General features: G+C 37.3%; 1 protein-coding gene across 1 annotated transcript in view; it reads right to left on the reverse strand.

The window, feature by feature from the left end:
• The window catches only part of tnn (tenascin N), a 40,520-nt gene that overhangs the window by 27,197 nt on the left and 1,157 nt on the right, over positions 1-12,166 (reverse strand). The window contains exons 2-4 of the mRNA XM_086072508.1: positions 6,372-6,560; positions 6,083-6,283; positions 3,901-4,275 (exon numbers count right to left, since the gene is read on the reverse strand). Of these exons, the coding sequence (XP_085928634.1) occupies positions 3,901-4,275; positions 6,083-6,283; positions 6,372-6,560 (765 nt within the window). The remainder of the gene's footprint in view (positions 1-3,900; positions 4,276-6,082; positions 6,284-6,371; positions 6,561-12,166) is intronic.

The following is a 12,166-nucleotide window of genomic DNA, read 5'->3' on the forward strand; positions in this document are numbered from 1 at the left end:
GTGGTTGTGAATTTGGAAGATGAACGCAGCTGTCATGCCCCTGGCGCATCTGACAATTCTCGGTGACAAAGAGTAGATTTTAGACTCGCAAAAAAAAAAAGAAGGTCTATCTAGTGGCGCAGGTGGTGTAATGCGATTTTGGTGGATTCAGATTTGGCGCTCTACAGACATGTGTGGTCGATGTCATCTATTTCATTCATAAATATGACAACAATGTGGGAAGAGGACCCATTACATCCACCCAATTCTATTCTACGAAAATCCCAAAAGATAGAAAACTCCAGCCATGCGCACAGTTCGACTGCGCTGGGATTTAAATAGGGCCCTTGCTGTCAACTGAAAATGACATCACGTTGCCCAAGGGCGCAGCTTGCGAATGTCACATGACCAAACAAGAAAACAGGTGAGCTGTCATTATCACAATTGGTATAGCTGACACTCGTGCCACTGTTAAAAGTGAAGTGAGTCACGCTCGGCAGGCAAGAAATCATTTGTGGATGAAGATAAGAGATGAATGTATCGCAAAAAGCGCATACACAGTTTGCAGATGACTTGAAATAATGTTTTTCTCCCCGCAACCCGCAGAAAAGAACAGAAAAGAAATGACCTGCCACCGCGCAGCATCCTAATCTCGGAGATCTTTTTAGAAACTGTCACAAGCTGAAATTACGAATTAAAGTCGCCGTGTGCGGCGTACCGACGAGCAGCTGGTTCTCTCTCTGCTCGCGTCGAAACTTCAATTGCAACAGTATGCAATTTCCACTCCACTCCTGAGGCAATAGGGATTTTGTGAACCACATATTTAGCAGCTAAAGTGCTGCTCAATTGAGGTTGCCTTTTTTTTTTCTTCTTCTTCTTCCTTGTTTCCCGTGACCCAATGCCATAAGACATTTGAAGGCCAAAATATATGCAGTGACTGCCAGGGGTCAGAATGCCACCCATCGGCTGCTATCTGAAATAAATGATGGAGGGAGATGCTTTGAATACCAAAGAAGTGGTCAAGTTTTAGCATGTGGACGTATTTTTTTTTCAGTGGACCGCCATTGTATAGGCCACTGTCGCACGGTGGGTGGTAAAACTCCAGAGACCTTAAATATCATGACACCTAAACAATTGGAAGCTGTGATTGTCCCTCAACGTACAGACAGGGACTATTTTAGTTACACCCACGTCATCGTTTCCAACAAGAATCCCCCACTTGGTCAGGGTTAGGGCGCGGTTTTCATGGTTACGGTATCAACACGGAGTGAAAATCGAAGGTGGTCTCCTTTTGTAGTGTAAGCACAAAAAGTCTGGAAGCAAATTGAACATATTACCGTTCCAAGCATACCTTGAAATAGGATTTTTTTTTTTCCCCAGTAGGAAAACACAATATTATGATTGACCTGGACTATTTCCTTCTAAAAGAGCAATGCAGCGTCTGCATGATCTCTGTGTTCATGTCCAAGACATGGCAAGACTTACTTCAACCTACAGATTTGAAATGTACTTGGGTGGGTGGACTCCGGCGGCGAGGTTTGGGGAGGGCTGGGGAGTATTAGGGTTATGGTTTGGGGGAGTGTCCCCCCCACTCCCCACCCTAAAATGGCCAATTTTTCACTTCATATCGTGCATTGTAGTGAATTTTCAGACTAAAAGTGACACCATATTTTTTGCACTTATTTTGTATTAAAATAAAATAAAATTAAAAATATAAAATAAGGCTGTGACACGTTTTTATATATATATATATATATATATATATATATATATAATATATATTTTTTTTTTATTACATTTTCTTGCAAACTTCTTGGGTGGCGGCCAGTTTACTTGGGTGGCCCGCCTAAGTATTAAATGGTGTGGGAAACACTTTTTTTTCCTGCTATTTGGACACTATAAATTCATGGCCATGGCCATGGTTAGGGGGTTAAGACACGTTACGTTTGAAGAATACGGTGGCACAAGAACAATAGTAATAGTAAATTTCGCAGGGTAAATTTTACTCTAAAAAAGTCTATATTCAGTCCCAGTCTAAACAGAGCAAACTACACTTGCAAGAGAGTAGGAAAAAAAACAATAATAAGAAGAAAATCAATGATCATTCCTCAACCCTTGAGTGGTTTAAAAAAATAAAAAATAAAAATGAATAAATAAAAATATATGCATAGATAAATATATACAATATTTATTTATTTATTTATTTTACTCTCTCCCATTTGTAAAGTGTACTCAGTTTAGACAGAATATAATCTTCTTCTTTTTTTAGAGTAAAATTTACCGTACTGTTATGATATTCACTGTGAAAGCATGCTCATTTTATTGTTTTGTATTTATGTCCTGGAAGGGATTTGCCTACAAATATTTACTGTCATTTGGACATTTTGAGAGGATAGTGAGGTCGTTTACAGAAGGGTTTTGTAATATGCCGTCACTCAGCACAAATATTTAGTCCATTCATGACGTTTCTATCCGCAGGGTCTTAAAATAAAAAATAAAAAGTCTTAAATCTACTCATTTGAATGTAAGGCCTTAAAATGTCAAAGAAAATTCCTAAAATCTCATATTATGTTTTAAATACAATTTTGAAAGGTTTTAAAAATGTGTTGACATTAATTTTATTTAAAACATGCATTAACCTCAGCCTTTCATATATTCAAATTTTTAAGGACGTATAACGTAACTATGAAGCGGAAATAAATGTTGCTGTTGTGTTTAGAGCTAAGTTAGCATAGCAGTGGAGAAAACTTACAACAAAACCATTTACAGTATCCGCATACATGGTAAGTGCAAGTTTAAACAAAAACACAAGGCGCTCATAGAACGTCAGCAGCAAACGCTATTGTGTTGTTTTTACATAATCATGTTCAGTGTTTTGTGTTCCAATGTGAGAAAGCTGTGAATAAATTCTAGGCCTCCCATTTTCCTTCAAGTCTTTTATACTTTTTTGCCAGTATAAACATGAATTGGGTCTTAAAAAAAGTCTTAAAGAGTCTTAATTTTTTGCTTGTTGAAACTGCATAGGTATTTGATGGACCACAACGTGTTCTGTCTTACGCACACGTTTGTGCTATTTCACTGCTGTGGGACTGAAAATCCAATGTAAAGCAAAAGCCCATTTGGATTTCATACAAATTCCAAAGCATTAGCTTTTGATTTTAAAACAAATACTTCATAAAAACTAATCCCACTGATATGCACAATGACTGATTAGTTACTTTTGTGGAAGCTATCGCTGGGTAATCTGATGTTAAATAAGAGCGCACTGATGTGCCACAACCAACAGATGTGCTGTTGATTCAGTCTCAACGAGTTTACAATCTGAAAATGATGGATTTAAAAAAAATTTTTTTTTTTTAGATATTCTTATGTTACTTTGACGTCTCAAAAACTGCATGTCACTTACTTAGTAAAGACTCATGACCGCTTCGACCAGGGGTGTTCAAACTTTTTCTTTTGAGGGTCAAATACAGAAAGAAAAAAAAAGGATGCAAGGGCCACTTTGATGTTATTAAACTATATAATTACTATAATTATTTGTTGTGTGTTTTTTTTTTTTTTTTTTAAGTTATTTTTTAATTATTAATGTGAGGTATTTGCAAATTAGACTTTGACACAGACAGCAGAAAGAGGAGGAGGAAAACATATTTGCTTCTGAAACTGAAATATCGTAATTTTTTAGGTAATACATAGAGACATTTTTGGACACTGCTGGTAGAGCGTTTCGTATGTTTGTGGTTGGGGGAAAAGGTTCCTGTATAAGTCTGAGATCTGACAAAATCATTTTCCTGGGATCAGAGAAAATAGAATCCATGTTTAGTGGAGATAAAATGGTGCATGACTTACGCATGTCAATCAAAAGGATAGATGGCTATTGAGATGACACCGCCTAGTGGCAAAGCCCAAAAAAAACAATCTCACCTAGCGAGCAGTCCTCCCCGTAAAAGCCCAGGTCGCAAACACACTGGCCGTCAAAACAAAGGCCGTTGCGGTTGCAGTCGTCGGGACACTTCTGGACGCTGCAGTCGTCGCCGGTGAAGTGTGGGAAGCACTCGCATTTGCCATCCACGCAGTGGCCCTTGTCGTTGCAGTTGTCGGGGCACATCAGCTCGCTGCAGTCTTCTCCCGTGTAGCCCTGATGGCAGATGCACTTGCGATCCACGCAGCGGCCGTTGTCGTTGCACTCGTCCGGGCAGGACGACACGGAGCAGTCCGGGCCTTCCCATCCTGGGTAGCAGAGGCAGCTGCACGTGTCCTGCTGGTAGGTGCCATGGCCGCTGCAGCTCGTGTCCACACCTGTACAACCAAGATCAAGTGTGCAGAGGAAGAAAAGTTTTTCACTATTTGCAGCACTATATTCAGTGATATAATGGGGGTTTACTCTATTAACTTGGTGCAGGGTTCTTTAGTCCTGTAGAACTCAAAACATTTTAATTAATATATTTTTTTTTATATATACTTTTATTTTTTTTTAGATATTCTTGAAATGAATTAATGATTTAGATAAATAAATAAAAAGACGAATTAAATATTCAAGTTGTCAGGAAAAAAAAGAAACAAAAGATACATGGGAAAAGTTTTTTAAAAATTACCTACAAAACTCTAAAAAGGAAGAGGACAAGCAGAAAATTGCCATCAAATGTTCATGAAATTGCCAAAAATGTCCCCCCAAAAAATTATTTAAAAGATGTAGGAAAAAAACATTCAAAAAGTAACCATAAAATGTCTAAAAACAAAAGAAGGCAGAACAATTTAAAATTTAAAAATAAATCCTGAAAATGACCATAAAATGACCCAAAAAAAGCCAAAATTGTCAAAAAATTGTTAGCAAAATAGGCAGAAAAACATGTCAAAAAATAGCCATAAAATGTCCAATAAAGGACAAAGGGAGACAGAAAATGACCATGTCCATAAAATGCCCAAAATATTGCCAAAATTGTCAGAAAATTATTAGCAAAATAGGCAGAAAAAACGTCAATAAATAGCCATAAAATGTCCAATAAAGGACAATAGGAGACAGAAAGTTACCATGCCCATAAAATGTCAGAAATTTGACAGAAAAGGCAGAAAAGTAAAAAAAAAAAAAAAAAGTATGAAAAACGAAGTTTGAAAAACAAAGACGAAACTTAAGGGAGAGGAAAATAAATCTCTTTGTATTGGATGCTGCGTTAAAAAAAAAAAGACTAATTAAATATTTTAAAATGCCAGACTCCAAATTAATAAGTTGTCAGAAAAAAAAAAAAGGTACCCTGGAAAAGGTCTTTAAAAATTAACTAAAAATGTCTAAAAAGGAAGAGGAAAAGCAGAAAATTGCCATAAAATGTTCATGAAATGTCAAAAAATGTGAATTAAATTTTTTTGAAAAAAAATACATTCAAAGAGGAACCATAAAATGTTTAAAAACAAAAGAAGGCAGAAAATTACAAATTCATTTTAAAAAGCCAAAAAGAAAACATTTAGAAAGTAACAATTTGAAAGAAAACTACCACTAAATAAACGTCCATGGAATGGCCAAAAAAGATGTAAAAAATATATTTTTAAAAAAGGGTAGAAAAAAGACATTAAAAAAGTAACCATAAAATATCTAAAAACAAAAGAAGGCAGAAAAATGTAAAAGTAGATGTTTCAATGTAGAAATCCCGAAAATGACCATAAAATGACAAAAAAAAGTTGCCAAAATTGTCAGAAAAATAGGCCAAAAAAAAGTCAAAAAGTAGCCATAAAATGTCCAATAAAGGACAAAGGGAGACAGAAAATGTCTATAAAATTGGCAAAAATGTCAGAAATTTGACAGAAAAGTTTAAAAAATGTATGAAAAACAAAGTCTGAAAAACGACGACGAAACTTAAAGTCGAGAAAAATGAATCTCTACGTACTGGATGCTGCATATTTTCCTGTTACGGTGCAGCTCTAATAAGACACGGTTTCCTTCATCACGATGTTCAAATGTTTTTGCCGCTGCAGACAGATTTTTGGTTTTTCATTTGACCTAAAATGGCTCCAAAGCCAGGAATGCTCGCTGTCCCTTAAGGTTAGTCCATCCATTGATAATCAAATATGTTTGTTGAGGCCATACTTTCTATGAATTCCTTTCGGATCCTACCTGCGACGCCTCCATTGCCGCAGCACCCCTGAGCACACTGACTCTTCAGATAGTGGACTTCCTCTTCTAAGCCATTCACTCTGTACAGGAGCGACTTGAAGACCTCGGACTCCCCGCAGTCGCATTTGGGCGACTGCAACCTGATGTTGTGCCTGAAGATGATGTCGTTCTCTCCGCTCTTTGTGGTCTCCATCTGCAGACCTACAACATATGGAAGAAAAAAAATAAATACCACTTCATATAGCATGCTTGCGTCATTTCTTCCTCCGAGCTAAAAGTTTCTTATGACCTTTTTCATCCTGGCCTGGAAACGGCTCCAGTTTGCAACCGGACCCCCCCGGAGCGTCGATGTTATAGACGTGGCTGAAAGTAAATGCTTGCTCAGGGGCTGCGGAATCCACTTTGGTAGCAAAGGCGCATTGCGACACGGCGCACACGAGGGCCAGCAGGGCCCTCCACGGGGATTTGGCGGTCATGGCTGAAAGAGAAGAGATGAGAGCAATTTAGAAAAAAAAATCCAGAATTTCCTCAGAGATTAAGAAGTTCTCTACTGAACCGTAACCACACGAGTTCATTCCAAGCCCAAAATGATTGCTTCATTTTAAGCCCGTCACCATTAATGAACTTTTGCGGCGCTCGTCGGCCGTACGGATAATTAAACGACTAAATCAGCCATTTGTCATGAAGTGTGATCAAATCCTAATCACGCACGCTTGCTGTGCTAAATTAAAACAGAAAGAAGTCTCGAATGGATTTGGATAATCCTCCATCTGTTTGTTACTGTTATTATCCATTTCCATCTTTGGCATGAACTTTTGTGCAGATGTTTGTTGTCACAGCCGACTGGAGCGACGGCACAGTTGCCGGGCTGAAAAAGGGGCGACATTCAAATATCCTCTGCAATGCTTTACAGACAACTGAGAGCAGAAATTCCGTAGACAATGAGTTGTTCTGTGTTGAGCAGCGTTGCTGTTTGTTTATCTAAATAGAACGAAACTCTTCAGTCACGCTGTGTGGTTCTGTGTTGTGTGATGTCGACTTTCTGGAAGGAAACGGACGGTTTGTAACCAAAGCGGCAGCGCTCTTCATTTTTGCCCACTTTCTGCTTTACACAACCTTGTCCTCCACCATGATGTCATTGCGTTTAGCCAAACTGATGTCATGTGAAACCAAAATCCCTGCTGCGGCTTCTCTCAAAAGGGCAAATTACAACCTCTGAAAAAAGCAGTGACACTTCATCTTTCACAAGATCCCCCCCTTAGATCTGAATTTAACTTTGGGTTGCAAGGACATGAGGGAACGTGTCGAAGTTTGTCCGGGCGATTGATATCAACTTTAACAATGACGACTGAAGTTTTAGTCACAATGGAGCCGAGCTGGGATGATTGAGTGATTTGCAGTTCAATGGGAGTTTTCTGGTGATTTTTTTGGGCGTAATTATTAGGACTGGGTTTAAAAAATCGAATAATCAATATCGAGTCGATTTTCCTTTTCAAGCGTGATATCGATTTACAAAAACCTTGAATCGATTAATTAAAATTTTAAATTTACTGTTCACATGAATTTACAACAATTTTCTTACATTTATGAAAGACCTGACTTATTGCAATTATTTATTTATTTATTTATTATTATTATGACAATTTAGAATATTTTTAATATAAATTTACAATTATTGAATTAGAATTTTGGATACATTTTCATCTCATCCGTGCTGATGTCAATGTTATTTTCATTAATAAATAAATAATTTAACCAGCAACATTTAATTTGGAATTTAATGTTTGGATTTTATTTTTATTTTTTTTATCATATCCTTGATATTTAAGAAGAATTGATGTTCCATATTGGATTGAACTAAAGTGAATTGAATCGAATCGGGGGGGAAATTTTTTAAAAAAAAATAAAATCGAAATTGAATCGAACTGAATTCTTGTGAATCGAAATCGAAATGATTGAGGAAATTTGAATCATTACCCAGCCATAGTAATTATGAAATGTTTTTTCTGATAATGTCAAATCTCTGTGATCAACGTCCAAAATTGAACATCAACGCTATTCTGCTGCTATTTAGCCTATCTGAATTTCATCTAGTTAGTTAATATTCCACTATTTATAATTCATTAATTTATTGACATTTTGTGGGCTCTTGCATGTTTGAAAATTCCTTTTAGTTGGGCTGCAACTAAAGATGGTTATCAATTATTGACTTGTATAAAAAACATTAAATTACCATACTGTCATTTATATGCAGGGCGTTAGGATTCCGTTACTGTTTTTGTCTGTAACATCTATCAGAAAATTGGCAAAAATATTGATTCAATATTACAATATTAAATATAATTGTTTTTCAAAGTAAAAACAGATGTTTGCAAACGTCAGAGATAATCTGCTTTGATGGAGAATGACAGAAACGAGAGAATATTTTTGCTGTTGAGAGGTTGAAAGAAGGATTAGAACCATTTTAAATTAAACAAGGTTTCTAAACGATTAACCAATTATCAAAATAGCTTGTCGATTTATGTGATAATTAATTAATTGTCTTTAATCATGGTTATTAATAATTTTTTTCAAGTCCTGTGCAGCTATGAAATAAATGGATTATTTAAGGTAAAATTAATTAAAGTAAAATTATTGAATATTATAATGAATACATACACAAATAAATTAATAAATTGGCCATAAAATAATAAAGTCAAGACAAAATAAAAATAATCAAAAGGACGAAATATAGGTTATGAATTGTATGAACACAGATAAATAAATTAACTGGTAATAAAATTAAATAAATAAATATAATTTCTTCAGACTTTAATCCCTTAATTTATTCATGTAGCCTATTTCATTGATTATTATTCACAGCACTTGAGATTTGTTTAACTTTGGCACAAAGTAAGTCAAAATATTTTTGGTTTAGGTACATTTTAAATGATGCCCAACTGTGCCACGCATGCACTTCTGAAGGCAGGTGCAGGAAAACGCACATTTCGTGAGCATTATATGACAATAAAACCACAATTTCCTTCTTCATTCATCATATTAGCGCTTCAGCTTGAACTTTACATTGGCAAGTACGAAATCGAAAAACAAGACAAGAATATTCACAGATTTCTCTCTGTCGCCGTATCGAGCAGAAAGTGCAAAAACAGACGGTGGAGAATTTTTTCCAAGTAAATCCCCTCCAAATAATCCCACTGGGCTCAATGTGAGTTTTGGCCTCATGTACTGAAATGTCATCAGGTGGTCGCCAAACGTGCTGATTTCCCCCCTGGCGCTATCATGAAACCATTATCAGATTAACAGCAATTCTCCTTTTGGGAAGACTTGACCCCTGTGTGCCGTGAAAGGATCTTTTGTGAAAGTAGCCAATGCGGCAAATGTCGACTTTGTCGGATAATCACGGGCCTGACGAGTGACTCGGTTGGCCAGTGAGCATTTAAAAGATGAACCTCACAAAAGTTGTGTCAACTCTCGAGCATCTATGTTGTGATGCTTTAAGCAAAGGATTGAACACAAAAGTGCAGCAGCACATGTAGACGGACAACATTCTATAACATTAGTTTCAATGTATTCAATTTGAATCCGACTGCGGACAAAAACAAATTTTTAACTGGCCATTAATTGTTTGAGAGACTCGAGTCTGTTTTTTGGATACTGTCGAGGTGCCCTTGAGCAATGCATCGTCACCACTACTTAAGCTCAAGTGGAGCAGCACTCTATTTTGGTGCCGAGCGTGAGTGGAATTTCACCTTGAGGGGTTTGAATTGAATCAAATATATATAGTTTTAATAAATTGGCAAACGTCTCAAAATGTCATCATGGTGTTGTGTATGGAATTTCTGAGGAAGAATAATAGAAGCAGGCTGGAATATAACATGCAACATGATGAAATATGGAAAAAGTGAAGTACTTAGAAAACGTTCCAGACGCACAGAAAAGTACATCCTCCATTGTTCCATTTACTGTATAGTGTCACGCTGCTATTTACATAGCTGGTAAAACCATCGCCATCTGCCCAACACCCGCCGGTGGAAACGAAACGGCATCCTGATCGGGGCTGGCTGTTCCAAACATGGCTGAAGCTGTTCAAACTCACGTAGACACGTTTCAAGCCACCGGTGTAATTGCTACTGGTCAAAGGTTTGAGGTTGGCGACCGGCGGCCTTGTGAGAAATCAAAGTCATGACATCACTGTTTAGCCGACCATGTGTGGCGGTCGGCGTATCGACTTAAGTGGCTGTTTTCGTGAGGATGTGCGAGTGAGGAGAAACACCGCAGGAAGTGAGGCAGTGAGTGAGAAAGACTGAGTGCAGGGGAAATCGGGTACACATTTACCAGAAAGTAGAAAGCCTGCCACAGTTTGGCTTTAGCCCCTCATGCTAGATAGTGTTCGATAGCTAGTTAGCTAGCTAGCTCCTGTTAAGTTATTAACATTGTTTTTCAGTTTCAATTTATATTTTAGCCGTTTTGGATTTAGTTATAGCAGTATGGCTCAATGAATAGAATTGTATTCTTATCTGTCTCACTCTCAGAAGAAGGGCAACGGGTTTCTTCCATTTGCTATCTTGAAGGGAGTTTAGTCTAGTACCGGTCTCAGCCGGTCGGAAGAGGGGAGGCACAGGCTGATGTATTGTTTTTCTCTAATCTGATTTATACCTATGGGAACTTGCTGATGGGAGGAGACTTTTGGTATTCACCCACTTTTCAATAAATAATGATGTGCCGGAGTAGAGAGGACACAATCTGAACAGACCACGGTTTGAGTGAGTTCAATTGTTGTCATCAAAAGCTTTTGATACCAAAGGGACTTCTTCACCAGAATCTCACCATTCAGTTAATTGAACACGCAAAGAGTAGAATATAAATATCATCTACTCTAACACTCCCTATCAGGTAAACAAGCACCCGGGGAGCTAGCTAGGGAGCTAGCTAGCTAGTAAAGCCAAACCGTGGCAGAGTTTTTTACTTTCTGGACCTGGATTGCCACTTCAGCACATTTCAACATCCCCACTTTCCTTTTGATCAAAAATAGCAAGAGTCCGATTGTCCTCATTATCCTGTGTGATTATCCTGTGATTTTCAGCTTGGAAAAAAATATTGACAATAATATGTTCTATTCAGCCCCACTATAGTCTAAACCAAACTAACCAATATTTTTGGTTAATATTGTGTTAGTGGAATATGAGTTAAGCAGCAAAATCCAGCAGTTTTTATCAATATCAGAAGGCGGCCATTTTGCCACTTGCTGTCGACTGAAAATGACATCACAGTTGCTCAGGTCTCAGGTGACAACCAATCGCAGCTCAGCTTCAGAAAACAGGTGAGCTGTGATTGGTCGTTGCCTGAGCCCTGAGCAACTGTGATGTCATCTTCGGTCGACAGCAAGTGGCAAGATGGCCGTCCCCTGAGATGGATAAAAACGACTGGATTTCGCTTCGTAACTCATATTCCACAAATGTAATATTATTCAGAATGTCATGTTTAGACTAGTGAGGTCACATATAACATATTATTGTCAAGAAATGTTTGGGGTTGACTTCCACTTTAAAGCTGAAAATCAAGTTGGACTGAGCCAAGGATACTGTCAAGTACTTGAAAAGGTTGAAAAGATCATAGAAGAGACCTTTTATCAACTCATTATTTCTAGTTTTCTTTTTACTATTTACAGCAGACATTTAAGGTTCTTTGCAGGACTGCAGCTATCGAATATTTTGTTACAGTATTTGGGTATCGTACTGAAAATCTATCAAATAATCGAGTATTCGGATTTAAAAAAAATTGACACTTTATGTGTTTCTTTGTTTGACAAATAATTATAAAAACAGAAGAGAAAACACATCACTGATTAATTAACGACCAACTAGGCTATGAGAACCACAGTAGAGATTACGACGGCTAAAACAACACATTTGAGTAAGATTTGTGAAAAAGTCATTCGTAAGAACTACAACTGTAGGCTGTAAAGTTTGTATCTCGCTGATCGGCGAAGGTTTGCAAGTTTTGGGTTTGTTCAAGGTTGCAAATATGTTTGCCAGACAGTTTTTATGGCCGGCAACCAATTTTGAGTGTAAAACTGTTGGTACA

The sequence above is a fragment of the Leptonotus elevatus genome, chromosome 1 (genome assembly GCF_054856555.1).
Source record: "Leptonotus elevatus isolate MCC_2025b chromosome 1, RoL_Lele_1.0, whole genome shotgun sequence".
NCBI lineage: Eukaryota > Metazoa > Chordata > Actinopteri > Syngnathiformes > Syngnathidae > Leptonotus > Leptonotus elevatus.